The following is a 15,601-nucleotide window of genomic DNA, read 5'->3' on the forward strand; positions in this document are numbered from 1 at the left end:
GGGTGATGCAAAAATGAGTACACCCCACTGAAAGTCTCTGAAGCAAAGCTAAATTTTAGACTACAAATGTCTAATTTAACAAGAATTCAAGCACAGGTGAGTCTAATTCTTCATTACACAGGTGTCCAGCAGACAGCTGACTATAAAAGGGTGTTAAAACCCCTTCCCATTTCATGCTGTCAGCAATGGCACCACATGGAAGAGAAATGTCACAAGACCTGAGAAAGAAAATCATTTCTTTACACCAGAAAGGTGAAGGCTACAAGAAGATCAGCAAAGCTTTACTTATCAGTCAGAATACTGTAGCAAAAGTGGTACAAAAATGTAAAAAAGATGGAGCTGCAACCATCTCACAGAGACGTCCAGGTCATCCACGGAAGTTAACACCTCGACAGGAGCGTCTTCTGATGAGAAGGGTTGAAGAAAATCGGCATGCAAGTTCACTGCAGTTATCAGAAGAAGTAGAAAGCCAAACTGGGGTGACTACTTCCCGTGACACAATACGGCGTACACTGCAGAGGAATGGCATGCATGGGTGCCGTCCACGAAATAAGCCTCTCCTAAAGCCCAGACACAAAAAAGCCCGCCTAGAGTTTGCCAGGGCCCATGCTGACAAAGATGAAGACTACTGGGACTCTATACTCTGGAGTGATGAGACCAAGATAAATGTTTTTGGAACCGATGGCTTCAAAACTGTATGGCGTCGCAAAGGTGAGGAATACAAAGAAAAACGCATGGTGCCTACAGTGAAACATGGTGGTGTCAGTGTCCTTATGTGGGGCTGCATGAGTGCTGCTGGTGTCGGGGAGCTGCATTTCAGTGATGGCATCATGAATTCACAGATGTACTGCTCTATACTGAAAGAGTAGATGCTACCATCACTCCGTGCCCTTGGTCGTCGTACACTTTTCCAACATGACAATGATCCTAAACACATTTCTGAAGAAGAACAGGGTGAAAGTGATTCAGTCAAACACCTATGGGGAATTCTGAAGAGACAAGTTGAGCATCACTCTCCATCCAGCATCCAGTCTCTAAAAGAGCTCATTCTTGAAGAATGGAAAAAGATAGATGTTGCAAAATGTCGCCAACTTGTTCATTCCATGCCTAGAAGACTTGGTGCTGTCATTAAAAATCATGGAGGCCATACAAAGTACTAGATGTAGTAGTTTTTGTTGTGGGGTGTACTCATTTTTGTGTCACCCTAATTTGAGTAAAACTGAAAAATGTGTAATCTAAGTTATGTTATTAACCTTACTTTCATGTTATAAGTTAAACAGATGTTATATAAAACTTACTCTTGTCAACATTTTGGAAATTGTTTTTGCGTACATTGAGATATTGTTTAAAATGTTGCTTTTCAAAGGGGGTGCACTCATTTACGCTGAGCACTGTATTTCATTAATGCGTCTCACCATTTATTCCAGGGGTGTTTTAAATGGACGAGCCCTTCAATTCGAATGGATTCTGATTGGCTGTCAGTGTTTTATCATTCAACAGCTGGAAAAAAACGTTCTGAAAGTGATCCCAACGATATCGTTTCTCTATATCATTATCGTCATAGCTTTGGTGTGGACACTGCTATTATTTTATATTTAGAATGATTTTTAGAACTATATCTTTATCGTTATCTTTATAGTTATCCTTCTTGGTGTGAACGGGCCTTTATATGGCTTGGAAACACTGCAAATATCAGGACCATTTTTGAGAGGACTCTTTCAAATTAATGCACAGCCTAATCGGACTAATTGAACATCTAATGTAAATCTAAATCAAATTTTTATCTAGCTATTCCCTCAAATAAACCTCAAATGAAAATGGTGTCTGTTTTCAAAGCCATTATTTATTATATTCATAATAAAGTGTTTTGTAATGATTCTATTTATTTTCTATTACTGCTTTGACAGTAATCATTTAAGTGAACACCACCTGTTGCTGAGATGAGTTAAAGAGCGGATCCATACAGGATCTAGATTGCTCAGTAATCCTATTAGTAAGAATGGGACACTCGCCCCAAACGGACAATCCGGCAGTCCCTCGTTGAGCCGGTGCAGTAGTTATTACAGGCCAAAAGTTGTGCAGAATGTCATGCTTCACATTTAAAATGGTCACAACAATGAAATGCCTACATGTACAGTGACAGTGCAAGTGAAACACAGAACCTAATAGTTCATGATCCTCTGTTTTCCTCCCAGGTTAAAGACATCTACATTCACAAAGAATTGTTCTCCATACAAAACGGATTGCTGACCCCCACTTTAAAAGCCAAGAGACCGGAGTTGAAGGAATATTTCAAGATGGAAATCGAACAACTGTACAGCAACATCTCCATGTAACTGTTCTGTCACCAAAAGATGAGGACGTTTTATTCGCATTGGCATTCATTCACTATTTGTTCTTCCTCGCTCAAAACTAGCAGGCACTAAATGCTCCGAATGAGCCATGGGCGTCAAGACAAGCATGAGCTTACTCGCTAAAAGAGTCATGAAACGAGTAATTCCCCCTTTGGCCGTGAATGTCAACAGTCGGTGTGCCTTTAGAAATGTGTCCGAGCTGCATCCAGATCAAGTCCTCCTCTAAAGCAGAAGCAGTTCCAGCTCGCATGCATGCTTCACTCGAGGAGAGCGACGATAACCCAAAGTTCATGTCCATTCATGTTTCGTTCGTGGGTCCAAAGGGAATTCGAATGGCACATTCCCAGCTAAAAGCCATGCATGCTGTGTTCCGGCGTTCCATGACCGACATTCCCAGGTCCTTTGCGGCATCAGAAGACATTTTACATACTTACATTTCACATGCACAACACTCACCATATGATACTTGTCTATGTAGTAAAGAGTGGCTCGCTTGATCAAAGTGAGCAGAACAATGAAATTCTGGGCTGACCTGATGGATCAACTAGCTTTTCAGTTCTTTTTCATCCCAAAGTATTTCAATAGTAGAGTACATTTTGAATAAAACTAGATGTGAAACTATTTAAGCAATGGTTTGAAGTGTAGAGAAACCAATAAGATTGAATCTGCTCTTGAATGATATCAGAACTTTATCTTTGTTTTCCACGAGGGGACAGGAATGGGGAATATGAATCTGCAGAGATGTTAATTCATTCTTGGTTACTTTAGCTTTCATTTATGGCATTTAAACATGATGCATTTCACATGGCACCTTTCAGTCTGGCCTAAATTGTGTTTGTCTCTTTGTTAGAATATTATTAGCTAATTTAATGATCAGGGTTATTCCGTTATTCATTTATTTATTACTATCAGAGGTTATTCTAAACAGTAACTCCATTTGGATGCCACTAAGCTCTGCATAACTTTATGCTTACTGATACTTTTTTTTTTTTTCTCACAAAAATCAATCCAATAAGTATACATTCCTGCTGATTTCAGTGGTCAGTACGCCAACACGTCAGACTGAAGCCCAAAGTCTGTCTAAAGCATTCAAAGTCTTTCAGTCAAACAGCTATTAGACATCTACCAGTCTGAACATGTGAGCCTTACACATTTTATATTGTTAAAATTTGGAGAAAGGAAGTTTTTGTTTTGTTATTGAAACAGTTCACCTGCATCTTTTCCTAATAATAAAGTCTTTTATCCGCATGTACATCTCTGCATATACACAAAAATAGTGATGATGAGTGTGTGCAAAAAATGTAAAAATAAAGAAGAATTCTTTGTAATTCTATTGGTAGTGGTGGTATGTGAACCCTCCACATTTCAATCAGAGCAATATGGCATGAAGTACTGATATAATACAGCAGATGAAAGTGTGCAATATAGTTTTAGTAATTAGTAAAGTTCCATTATGGATTGATTTATGGATTGATCATTATGCATTTTTACCACTGCAACTTAAAGGGATAGCTGATGACAGAATTATCATTTTAAGCTCACCGTTAATTGCACAATAGTAAAGTCTTAATGTATGTGTTAACCGTTTGGTTGGAGATTGTTTGTGTGTAGGAGAACGGCTGTATAAGGCATGTTTTTAATCAATATCTCACAGTCGTGCTGTACTTTTAAATATCAGCAGAACTGCCTACTGTTACATACACAGAAGGGGACAGCGACACAGGAATACAGGTATTAAAGTTTATTGAACAACCAGAACGTGACAGAGTGCAGGTAAGTGAAGACAGGTTGATACGTTGATTGGTATGGCAGATGAACTGATACTTGTCTACTCACAGGAGACAACGAGGAGTCGAGGGAACACAGGAGACAGGTAAGTATCTTCAGAGGAGTCCTTAAGGTAAGCAGTATGGTGAAAACCAAGTGCAAACGAGACCGGACAGTGACTGAGTGAGAGCGTGGGCCTTTTGTGCTGCTGGTGATGAGGGTGCTGATGAGCTGCAGGTGTGAGTGATCAGTATTCTGGTGATGACGTGCGCTGTGTCTGTGAGAGTGTAGAGCCTGGCGTGTCTGTGACAAAATACTTAAATACAAGCAAGTGCATTTGTAATACATTCTTATTTTTGTGTTAAATAAAATTGTAAATGTTGTACATTTATAAATTCACTAATTAAAAGTATATTTGTACTTCAGTAGTACTTCAGTGCACTTGAAAAAGTGATCTAGTGATCTAACAATACCCTTATTTAACCATATTTTAAAACCCATATCATTTTTAGCTGCGCTGAAATATTCATTACCCCAAATCGGGGAAAAACAAGACAACAATGGGGCTTCTCCGAGAAATGTATGAACTTCGTACCATATCATAATGGTATTTTTCACAAATGGATTGTCTGTTTTTCTTTTTAGTTCCTTAAGGGGTGCTGAATATAAAAAGCGGTCAAGTGTCAAGCCTTTTGCGGACAACTTTTCAACCTGTAACCAAGGTATATTCGTATCTTTTGAGAACCAGAACATAGCAGCCCAATAATACCATAATAAGTTTGGTAATTGTAACCCTCCCCTGTCATAAGGCAGGTACAGAAGGGAAAGTCGAAGTCTAGGCTTCCTGTTACTGCAGATAAAATTAGAAAGAAGCTTACTCACTTTTTGGAAAAAAGTGGGAGGAGAGGCAAGTGGTAATGACTGAAAGACATATAAAAATCTTGGTAATATGTTCATCTTAATCACATTTATTCTTCCCATCTAGTCACCTTCAACAATAAAGGTTCATAGTTAGCTGAACTGAGGGACCTTATTTTGGGGGTTATTTTAATTCCTAAATAATCAAAACCATTAACAGCATTAACAAATGGGTGTACTACTTTTGGATTTATTCTCTCTTGCTCATTTAGAAACATAATTGATGACTTAACCTTATTTACCTTAAAACCAGAAAAATCACCAAACAGGCCAATAAGCTTTAAAAGGGAAGGTATAGATTTTTCAAGCTCTGATAAAAATACAATGGTATCATCAGCATATAAGGCAATACGGTGTTCTAAATCATCTGAATGAATACCACGAATTATAGGATGTGATATAATTGCTATTGCTAGCGGTTCCATGGATAAAACAAATAGTAGAGGCGAAAGCGCTGAGCCTTGTTGGGATCTGCGACTTAATTTAAATGGTTGCAAGACATGGTTGTTAATGAGTATCTCTGCAGTAGAATCAACTAATAGAATTTCCATCCATCTACGGAAATTGTCACCCAAACCAAACTGTGAAAGCACCTCCATCAAATACGGCCATTCAAGACTGAGCACCCTCCTGACACTGTGGAACCCTTGACGGTTCTTAACAAAGCCATTTTGGTCTGAATGTACCAACAAAAGCAGGACCTTCTCAAGTCTCATTCCCAAAGCTTTAGGAATAATTTTTGCATCCGTATTTAAAAGTGATATTGGCCTATATGAGCCACATTAAAATATGCACTTTAAGTACATGGAAGTGTACTAAGTGTACTGAAATAAAGTGTATTTTAGTGCACTTTTTTTCACCTGGTAGTTGTAACCATCTCTCAGCTCTGTATCACACTTGAAGAAAAAATTTGTCTCTGTTTTATGACTTTGATTATGGTTGTGATTTAAGACTAAGAGAAAACCATGTTATTCATTTTTATTTATACTGTTGTTATTTCTATGATCAATTTGTGGAAAGGAGTTCAGTTAGGAGGTCAAAAGTTGTAGAAGCTCAAAAATCATATCTAAGGTCTGAAGAAATCATACAGGAGAGGAGACAATTGAGTTTGTGGTAAAACCTTTTACAGTGCTTGAGTATTGTTGTCTTTTAATACATGTGATAATTCATACTCAGAGAGTAAAACTGAAATGACATTCATTACAAGATGATGCAAATGCACCTGCTATTTTTCTAGTCATTAAGGATTTCTTAAAAATACTGTCTCGTCTCGTTCTCGTTCTCGTGATCTGTCTCGGCACACTCCTACTAATAAGCAGTAACTGAGAGTTTATTGATGCAAAAGTCCTTGTTAATAATTAGTTAATAGTGAGAATTGGAGCCTAATTTAAAGTGTGACAAGTATTTATTTAATGCAACTTTATACATTTACTCCATTATATCTCAGAGGAAAATACTATACTTTTGCTCCACTACATGTCTCACAGCTGTCATTACTTTTGAAAGCTGTGAAGTTTGATTTTTGCATTCATTGTAAGTGTGTCTGGAGATGTTTTGAGCAGTCATCATCCAGAGAAGTTTGAGTACTTATTCAGTTCTCCCTACTTCTTACTCCCAGCAAACCGCTTATTGTTCTCAGTTGAAACTCACCTTTTCCCCCAAAAGAAAGCAAACATTCCTCAAAATTCCTTCCTCATAAAGTCTTTGTCAGGGTTATGCTTGTGTTTAGTTTAGTTTCAGTGTTTTGGTTCAGTCCTCTGTTTGCCTGTGTTCCTGCTCATTAGTTTCCCTGTCTGTTAATTGATCCGACACCAGTTTCAGTTTTACTCATCGCGGGGTATTCCAGAAAGCAAGATTAACTTACCGTCACATATACCCTGAACTCTCAGTTGATTAACCCAAACCTTGCTTACTCGAGGTATGCTGGTTCCAAACATGTGTCCGGGAGTAAGTTCAGCCAACCCAGAGTTTGTTCCCAGTTAACAAACGAGACGTTCTCAACAGAGCGACGAATCGATGATTCACCATGGAAACAGACGCTAAGAGAAAGCATGCCATTCACTTCCTCCTTCTTCTTTTGTTTAATGGCGATTTACATAACCTACTTAGTACACATCGCCACCTATTTGGTGGTTGTGCAATCACTTTTTCAATCTTTTCATTTAATAAGTAATCTTTATTAACAGAGTATAAGCATTATATTGCTTTTTGATGCTAATTATATAACAAGATATCACATATGTATTTTAGAAGATGCTATAGAAGATGCTATAAAAAAGCAGATTCATGTGCAAGATGACAATAAAATGAATATATATATTAGAATTATAGAATGCACTGTGCACCTAAACAAAATGGCATTGTCCAAATATGTCATGGATTTTTTAAATAACGTAAATCTTTCATGGGTTTTCTACTACATATTTCAGTAAGACACATCATTTACGTTATATTAAGCCATACAAGTCTTAACACCAGGGGTTCCCTTTAAAACTCAGTGGGCTCAGGGGAGGCAAGAGAGATGCGACTCCTGCTGTAACTTTACCTGCGGTGTCGCTATTGGACAGTGTTTTTTATTTGGATTTCCCATTATAGCACACATTATGTGCCAAATTCAAAAAGGATTGTAAAAGAAATGCAAAACATTTCTTTAGGCATGTACATTCAACTGTACAATGATGGCACTATAATGAGCCGTTAACTGTGAAGCTACCTGCTGGAACCAGATCAGTCTAAGTGAATTCTCAATGCAATGTCTCGCCCTAATGAACAAATGCGAGAGAGCTTGGCGTAGTAAACAGTGTCAGACAATAAATAATCCTGCTTTGATTTTTAAACTCTGCATGAATTGGACAGTGCACTAGTCTTTTCTTCCGAATGGTGCTGTATATCTGAGTGAAAAAGATATAAAAACACAAAAGGCACTTTGACTGAAGTACTGCATTTCTGTCATGACAACTCTCTGAGAGTTTGGCTTGGTAACAAATATAACAATGTTAATGTGTTTGGTCTGCTGCTGCTAAACAAGTATGGAACTTTCCACTGCTAGTACACACTCGACACACTGCTGTGAGCAAGTAAAGCCCGGGATACACTGCATGATTTTAGCAATCCTATAAGATCATTACTTTATCACACTGTGTGACATGGATCCACTAAACTTAGGTACGACATGCATGTAGACTGTATGATGATGACACCTGTTGACTCGTAGGCTACGATGCAAGTTTTATATAGAAGAATAAAACGTCTTCAGCATGCGCTAGTGGTAAACAAAACACCAAATTGAATCACACTTTGGCAGTTGTAGTTTTTATTTGTGCTGAAAATAAAAAGGGAGCGGCGAAAGAAGAAGGGAAAAGAGCTTGAGGTAAGCAGTTTTAAGTTTTAGCACCATGTCGCTTTGATTTCATGTCGCATTTTTATTGGCTGGTCAGTAGACGTAGGTCGTAGCAGCAAATACACACTGCGATGATCATGCTGAATTTCTGACACTGTCAGAAAATGATCATAGACTATCTTTGGTCTCAAGACTGGGAAAACGGCCGTCTTTGAACCTCTCTCACTGTCAGACATAGGACCACCGATTAAAAGCCACGATCACAGAAATCGCCACGATTGTTTCACGATGGCAATCTTTTGTCTGGGACAGCCAAAAATCGTGCAGTGTATCCCGGGCTTTAGACATGCTGCTGCTGTACAATATAGCATACATGAATTACCAGTAGCAGAGCTGGAGCTGGGGAAGGTGGAGGGTTTCTGAAAGGGTACAGCAACTGCTACAGCAAACGAGAGGCAAGTATTTGAATGTTGAGCAGCAAGCTAATTGGCTACTGATACAGCGGGAACCAATCAGCTGTGCCCTATAGAGAATGATGTGATTGCAAACAGATCAAGTTAAAGACCTACTGTAACAGTCTGCGCCATCATGACAGAACTTTGTATTTATTCTGTGTCTGAGGACACTGCTTCAGTGGTTGCTCTGGAGGCTAAGTCATCGCGCCTAGAGCAGATGTGTCCGTCTGCAGTTGTGGTCAGTGATCTTTGGCCCGTAACAGAGGTTTTCCTACTCCTGATGTGTACTTGTGGGTCAGGGTTCTCCACCTCGCCGTCATTACCCTCATCACCCTCATCTTCCTCATCTTCACTCTGGCCTTCCTGAGGCTTCAGTGTCTTCGAGCTGAACTGGCTCAAAGGCTTTCCAAGAATGCCAAAGCTAAAGGCAAAAGAAAGTAAATACAATCAGGCAACAGAGACTATTAGAAACAAAAGCGAAATAGACACATAATATGCTTTTTATTATTACCTGAGAGACTTTAGCTGCTGTTTCAGCCCCTCCATAAGATCCTCTGAATCACAGCCTTCAGTCGAGGGCCGTTCACCACGTCTGAAGCCCCCAAACAGGTGCGGGGCATTCTCTTGTGGAGTGGGCAGCAGGGAGACCATCAGAGGCGAACACTGGGTTAGAATCTTGTTCAGAGCCAGACGCCGCTCTGACTTCCTGGGTTGAAGGTCAGGAGACAGTGAGTGAGAGATACAGATGTTCACTTGCAGTTGCTTACACACAGAAGTTGATCAAGTTAACTTCCAACACCTCACAATCCCCTAAAACCTCTTCATTCATATGCATAATAAATAACATTTAGTATAAATGTGTATCACACATCTTTAAAGTCTGGCTTGTACTAGGCTTTGGCGATTAAAAGACTCAAATATTACTATTTTTATTTTTATTTTCAGAAATGAATGCTTGGGTTTTTCAGACTTCTTTAAAATGTATTAAAAAGAAAGATAAATAAAATCATATAATATGAAATAATTAAATAATATATTTAAGAATAAATCAAACAATATATAATAAAAATAATACAATATTTTAATTAAAAATATAACATTTTAAATTAAATAGCAATTCAGTTTACTAGTCAAACCTCACTACATTTTAATTATACCCAGTTTTCTTCCAGTTTCCACCAAGAGGACTGTGCCACTTTCCCACCTGTTGTTCAGTGCTGTTCGTTGAGGCTCCGTAGACTCAGACTGATCACCTGGTTCATTCAGGGCGGGGTTAAAGCTATCTGAGCGGAACAAGCGTCCAATCTCCCGCTGGATGACCTTCAGGTCCCGCCTCTCAAAGGTCACCCATACAGCATAGCTGTAAAAGCTGTAGAGACACTGAGACACAGAAAACACACTGACGTCATGCTGGGAAAGACGGATATGGAACTCTTGAAACTGCAAGCGGTGACTACTGATATTCAAGTTGAAGGGGTGGATTCTGGATTCTGGTGAGTTATTAATTAACATTTATCTTTCTAAATATTAAATTATTTGAATGACTTCTTCAACTTATGTTAAAGCATTTATTTTCCTTTTCAAACACTAGAAAATAATTTTGAATATTGTCTGTACCTCTCACTGAGAGAAAAGTACAACTTATCAGTATGTTTTAAGAAACGTTCCTGTTTATAGTTGGAGCCTGGGCCAACTTCAGCCTTGAAGAAGCTGTGAATCATGTGTTTCTGTGTATGTGCGCTAGTGTTCTGTGTAGGTCCTGTATTGGTATCAATGGACAGATGGCATTTGGCCGGAGACCTGAAGACGTCATGTCATGACCCAACAGGACATCCAGTACCTAAATCCAGGGTCCCCTCATCAGCATCCTGACAAATTGAGATATGCTTCTGACTATCTGTCCATGTGTGGAAGATTCCTAATCTTGTCTATATTTTCTTAGCCAATCAGAATCATTTTTACCTAAGTAATGATGTAGTTAGTGGACTCTGTTAGAGTATAATTGTTGTGGAAATGTGAATGTACGCAGAGCGGCCAACGAACTTCTGCTGATGAAACTGCAAACTATTCTGCGGTAAAATTTTCTTCAATTTATAATTTCTTTAAAACTTTGACTCCGGGTCTTCATTCATCATATCTGGTCTTTTGGGTCTTTAACTGTAAGATTCCCCTACAAAGTACATAAAAGTTTGCTTTAGCATCTTCAGGAATCACATACTGTATATTAGTTGAATAGCACAAACCTCATCTAGCTGAATGTCACTGTGAGTGGACGACACCTTGAACCTGTTGGCAAAAATCAGGCCCTCATTCATCACATGGTTCACTGAGGCTGACTCACACATCATGTGTCTGTCCTGACCTGTCACAAGCCACGAGGCGCTGTTGAGACGGAGCTTCTCCCAGCAGCAGGCTGGAGTACGAGAGGGCGAGCTGCTTCTGTGCCAGATCCAGCCTGTGAGCACACGTGTCTGCCGTCATCCGCCGCTCGGTGTCGCTGTCCTCTCTGAAACAGAACAGCGTTAGGCTGCGTACACATCTTTATTGTGTTCCTATAATAATGTCATGCTTTTTCATGTGGCTCAAACTCACCCCTAGACATGTGCCGATATTCGGTAATACGATATATCACGATAATGAATATGCACAATATTGTTATCGTGGGCACTTCAAAATACTGTGAGTAATAAACTAATTATTTATTCACATTTTTATAATGCATTTTAAGAATATTTTCCCTATCAACCATATAAAATGCACAACACCGCTGTATTCTGCGTCAAAGGGACACGCACTGATGTAAACAAGCCCAACGTGCATGAGAAGCACATGGCGGAACGAGTGAAGGAGACACGCTGAATGAAAGTGCACGTTCACTCTCTGACAGCAGAGGGCGCTGATGGAACAGCAGAAGTGCAGCGGTTACCCCGGAAACCCTGTAAACAAAGCAGCTGCTCTACTGAACAGTAATTAAAATGCTTCAAACAATGTTGTTCACCACAGCACCAAATACTTAATACTTAAACACTTAATAGGCAATTTACTTTCAAACTTAAACATTTTTATATTTTAATCTGGACTACAACATGCCCTGTAGTAACACTTAGTGACGTAAGGCTTCATTAGTTAACATGTTAATTACCAAACTGAAAATGAAAAATACTTATAAAGCATTTATTAATTTTAGTTAATGTTCATTTCTTAGTTAATTGTATTATTTCTGTAACAAATGTAGCTATTGCTCATTCTTAATCTTAGTTAATGCATTAACTAACGTTAAATAATGAGACTTTATTATATAGTGTTACCTGTTGTTCTTTATAATTTTTGCACTTTAATCTGTTTGTGTATTGCACTATTGTTTTTAAATGTTCAGAGTTATTTTTGTTGTAAGAAAAAGAATTCTTAAACCTGTTATAGTATGACAACACTTTTTAGCAACTTATTTCAATATCGTGATATTACCGTATACCGTGATAAAAGCTTCAGCAATTATCGCAACATGAAAATGTGATACCGTCACATGCCTACTTACCCCATGAGAGACTTTGGTTTTTTCTCCAGAGTTTTCTTCTCAAAGAAGCAGGAGGAGTAGAGCAGGAGATTGGCAAGAAACACATCCATCTCTTTGCTCCTGCAGATATTTTGGCAAAAGAGGTTTGAATTTCATTTAAGTGTATCTAAGAAGCGAATATAAAATAATACAAAATAATACAAAATAAAGAAGAAGAAATCAGTATGTATGAGTAAATATTAAGAATAAAGAATATGCAAATGTAAAGCCATCCTTAAATAGATTAAAATAAACCTAAGAACGTACTTGAGCAGTGTTAAGAAGCGTGGAGGTATGGGATAGCCCTCGTTCTCCTGCAGCAAACAGACCGCTGCCACTGCAACACATCACATGTATATTAAATCAAATCATCTTAGCTGTTACACAATGAAAACAATATAAGAAAATGGCTATCAGTACATGGACCTACATTTAACATCCTGAATTGTGACATGTGCCTTTTGTGAGCGTTTTATTGAGGTCTTGAAGGCGTCCAGTTGAGCGGGTGTCGCAGTATTCCTTTGAAAACATGAAATGGAGTAAATCAATGGCTCAGAATAACAAATCAAAGTCCTGCATACTGACCAGGAGGATTAAATTATTAAGAATAATTATTTCCTGATGTCTGCCATACGGGCTGATGTAAAAAAACAGAGTACTTTTGCCACTTCTCCAGATACTGTCTGATTTGCTCTTGGTATGCAGATGATTTTTGATTTTTCTGCTCTTTCTCCTCTTCTTGGGCTTCGAAACTGCAAACAAATAAAATCTGAATTACTGATTTTGCTTGTGCAATTTTTTTTCTGAATGAAATAAAAGAAATGCAGACTTGTGAACCCGAGCAGTGACAGATTAAGAGCGACAGCAGCAGTTTGTGACCTGATGAACTCCAGGCTCAGTGTTTGATCGTTGCAGGTCCAGCGTCCAGAGGAAGGCAGCGTTACCTGTCACACAATTAACAGGGAAATAATGATGAGACCTTATTGTTCTCTTTTGACCATTTGCTCTCCTTAAATTTAGCTGAAGTATTTTTTTAATAATAATTAAAGAACATAAGGCAACGAGGCCCCTTGATTTTCTGTCTTGAGTTAAAACTAAATGAGCAACTAATTATATTTATTTGCCCTAATAATATGATGAATTATGTATCATCGTCTTGTAAATGCTAAACTCATATCTAAATATGTTACAAATGAATCTCTGCCATTTTCCCACTATGACTGAACAAATTAATTGTCAAACTAGATTAAATCGACAAATTTTATGTTAGCTTGAGAAAGAAAGAGGTTTTAAGTTTGAAAGTTTTAAAAGCTTTTGCCGTTTGAAGCAGTGAGTTACAAACGTGTTGGTGACTGAGACCTGTTAGTTTTTACTGTGATGTGCGAGTTTTACTATAAAAACAAAGCTGAGAAGATTGAAGTGATCTGAATATCGGGTTAGGGTTAGCACAGGAACACAGCAGTGGGAACAAACGGCTGCTAGTTCTAAAACACATTCGGTCTGTTAACATTAATACTGCTGCAATGGTTTCTAGAGCAGTCTTGACACGTGACACGAATTCCTACCATTTCAGTCGGTGATTTTGCCATAATAACTCATCCACAGAAAATAAAAATAAACAAATAAATATCCAATTCATTAAACTCCGGAACTGGGAGCGTCCACGGTATCCTAGCAACAGACGAACGGCTGAGCTGAGCTGCGCCAGTTCTACGCGTGACGTTATGTTGGAAGACACGCCCACCACATGCACATACTTCGTTTTTTTTTTTTTTTTTTTTTAATTGACAGAACAAAGTATACAACAGTATACATAAATGTACAGAAAAAAGCCAAATTATACAGAACATCCAAAAAATGTATATTCATGAAAAATAGCGACACAGAAAAAGACGGACAATAAACTACAAGGCCATCACTATGGTAAAGTGGTACCAAAACATCTATTGCCGAACAAAAATTTTAATTACATGAACTAAATAATGCAAAGTACATTACTTAGACTACATATAAACAAAATACATCATGTGTCATGGATGAATAAATAAGCCTCCGCACGGACAATAAGGGAATGATTTTAATCAAAACGTATTATTAATAACCCATCAATGTTTTTTAAAAAATATTAAAGATGTTTACATCTTAAAATAAACATAATATTACAACTTATATTTGCACAAAATCTCGTACAGATGAACTCATTTACGTAACGTTGGTCAGAATGTAGAATCCACAAACATGACAACCCCGAGAATTCACAGCGTTTTATTACAATAGTGTTCTCATTATAATGTTATGAAGCCTATATGACAGATTTGTGCTGCACACTTTACTGTATCTTCCTTTTCAAAGTGAGTCCAATCATAACAAACCCAGCAAACACAGTACGTCGTCAGTTAGTCGTCATTTGGTCAGCGTGACATTACTTTATGACAACGTTATGAGGACGTCGTGGTAATTTTTTTTAGAATCTTGGCTAACGTTCCAGAAACGTCGCTGGTTAATCCCATGGAGAACGTTGTAGCGACGTGGTCCCTTGGTCTCCAGATATCTTTCCAGATATAATTGCATTAGGCTTACATGTATTATGTTTGTTAATATGGCATTGGATATTATGAGTAAATTTAATTGATTCATCAAGCATTTTAAATGAATCGACGTAGTTTTTATTTATATTTGAGATATACTTAATAGCCTACTATAAACATAGCCTATAAAATATTTGCCAGCAAAACTACCTAACATTTTACTTAATAAATTGTGATTATTCATAGGCTATGTTTGTGAACAAAAGAGGTTTACTGAATGACAACGTTATGAGGACGTCGTGGTAAAGTTCCATTTTTTAGAATTTTGGCTAACGTTCCAGAAACGTCGCGGGCACGTCCTCAAAAGACGTCGCTGTTTAATCCCACGGAGAACATTGTAGCGACGTGGTCCATTGATCTCCTGATAACTTACCAGATATGTAACTTTTTGTGTTCAAAATTTACAAAAATTATACAATGAGAATGTACAACATGAATCCATTCTCCAAACCGTGTTTTTGTCTTACCCTGAATTATTATGGTACACCTATAATAAGTGTTTATATTCGGACTATTTTAGACCGGTCTGGTACCTGCGTGACTCGTCATAGACATAAAACAGAGAGAAGTAGCTCCGGCTTACAATGTTCTTCCGCAAGATCCATGCGGTTCTGTTTATTAACCGC

At 38.1% G+C, this 15,601-nt stretch overlaps 2 protein-coding genes across 4 annotated transcripts in view; one reads left to right on the forward strand and one right to left on the reverse strand.

The window, feature by feature from the left end:
- Positions 1-3,687, forward strand: part of acsl6 (acyl-CoA synthetase long chain family member 6) — an 87,246-nt gene extending 83,559 nt beyond the window's left edge. For all 3 annotated transcript variants that reach the window (XM_051878163.1, XM_051878162.1, XM_051878164.1), the window contains exon 21: positions 2,196-3,687. In XM_051878163.1, the coding sequence (XP_051734123.1) occupies positions 2,196-2,336 (141 nt within the window). In that variant the 3' untranslated portion in view covers positions 2,337-3,687. The remainder of the gene's footprint in view (positions 1-2,195) is intronic.
- Positions 3,688-7,228: 3,541 nt separating this feature from the next.
- Positions 7,229-14,258, reverse strand: LOC127503812 (protein phosphatase 1 regulatory subunit 36). Its single transcript, XM_051877926.1, has 11 exons — positions 13,953-14,258; positions 13,267-13,331; positions 13,047-13,139; positions 12,818-12,906; positions 12,655-12,724; positions 12,370-12,468; positions 11,197-11,340; positions 11,078-11,120; positions 10,039-10,214; positions 9,346-9,540; positions 7,229-9,255 (listed from the first exon to the last, which is right to left on the reverse strand). Exons 1-11 carry the CDS (start codon positions 13,974-13,976, stop codon positions 8,985-8,987), a joined length of 1,269 nt encoding a protein of 422 aa, XP_051733886.1. The 5' UTR covers positions 13,977-14,258; the 3' UTR covers positions 7,229-8,984.
- Between the last annotated feature and the right edge of the window lie 1,343 nt (positions 14,259-15,601).

The sequence above is a fragment of the Ctenopharyngodon idella genome, chromosome 21, assembly GCF_019924925.1.
Source record: "Ctenopharyngodon idella isolate HZGC_01 chromosome 21, HZGC01, whole genome shotgun sequence".
NCBI lineage: Eukaryota > Metazoa > Chordata > Actinopteri > Cypriniformes > Xenocyprididae > Ctenopharyngodon > Ctenopharyngodon idella.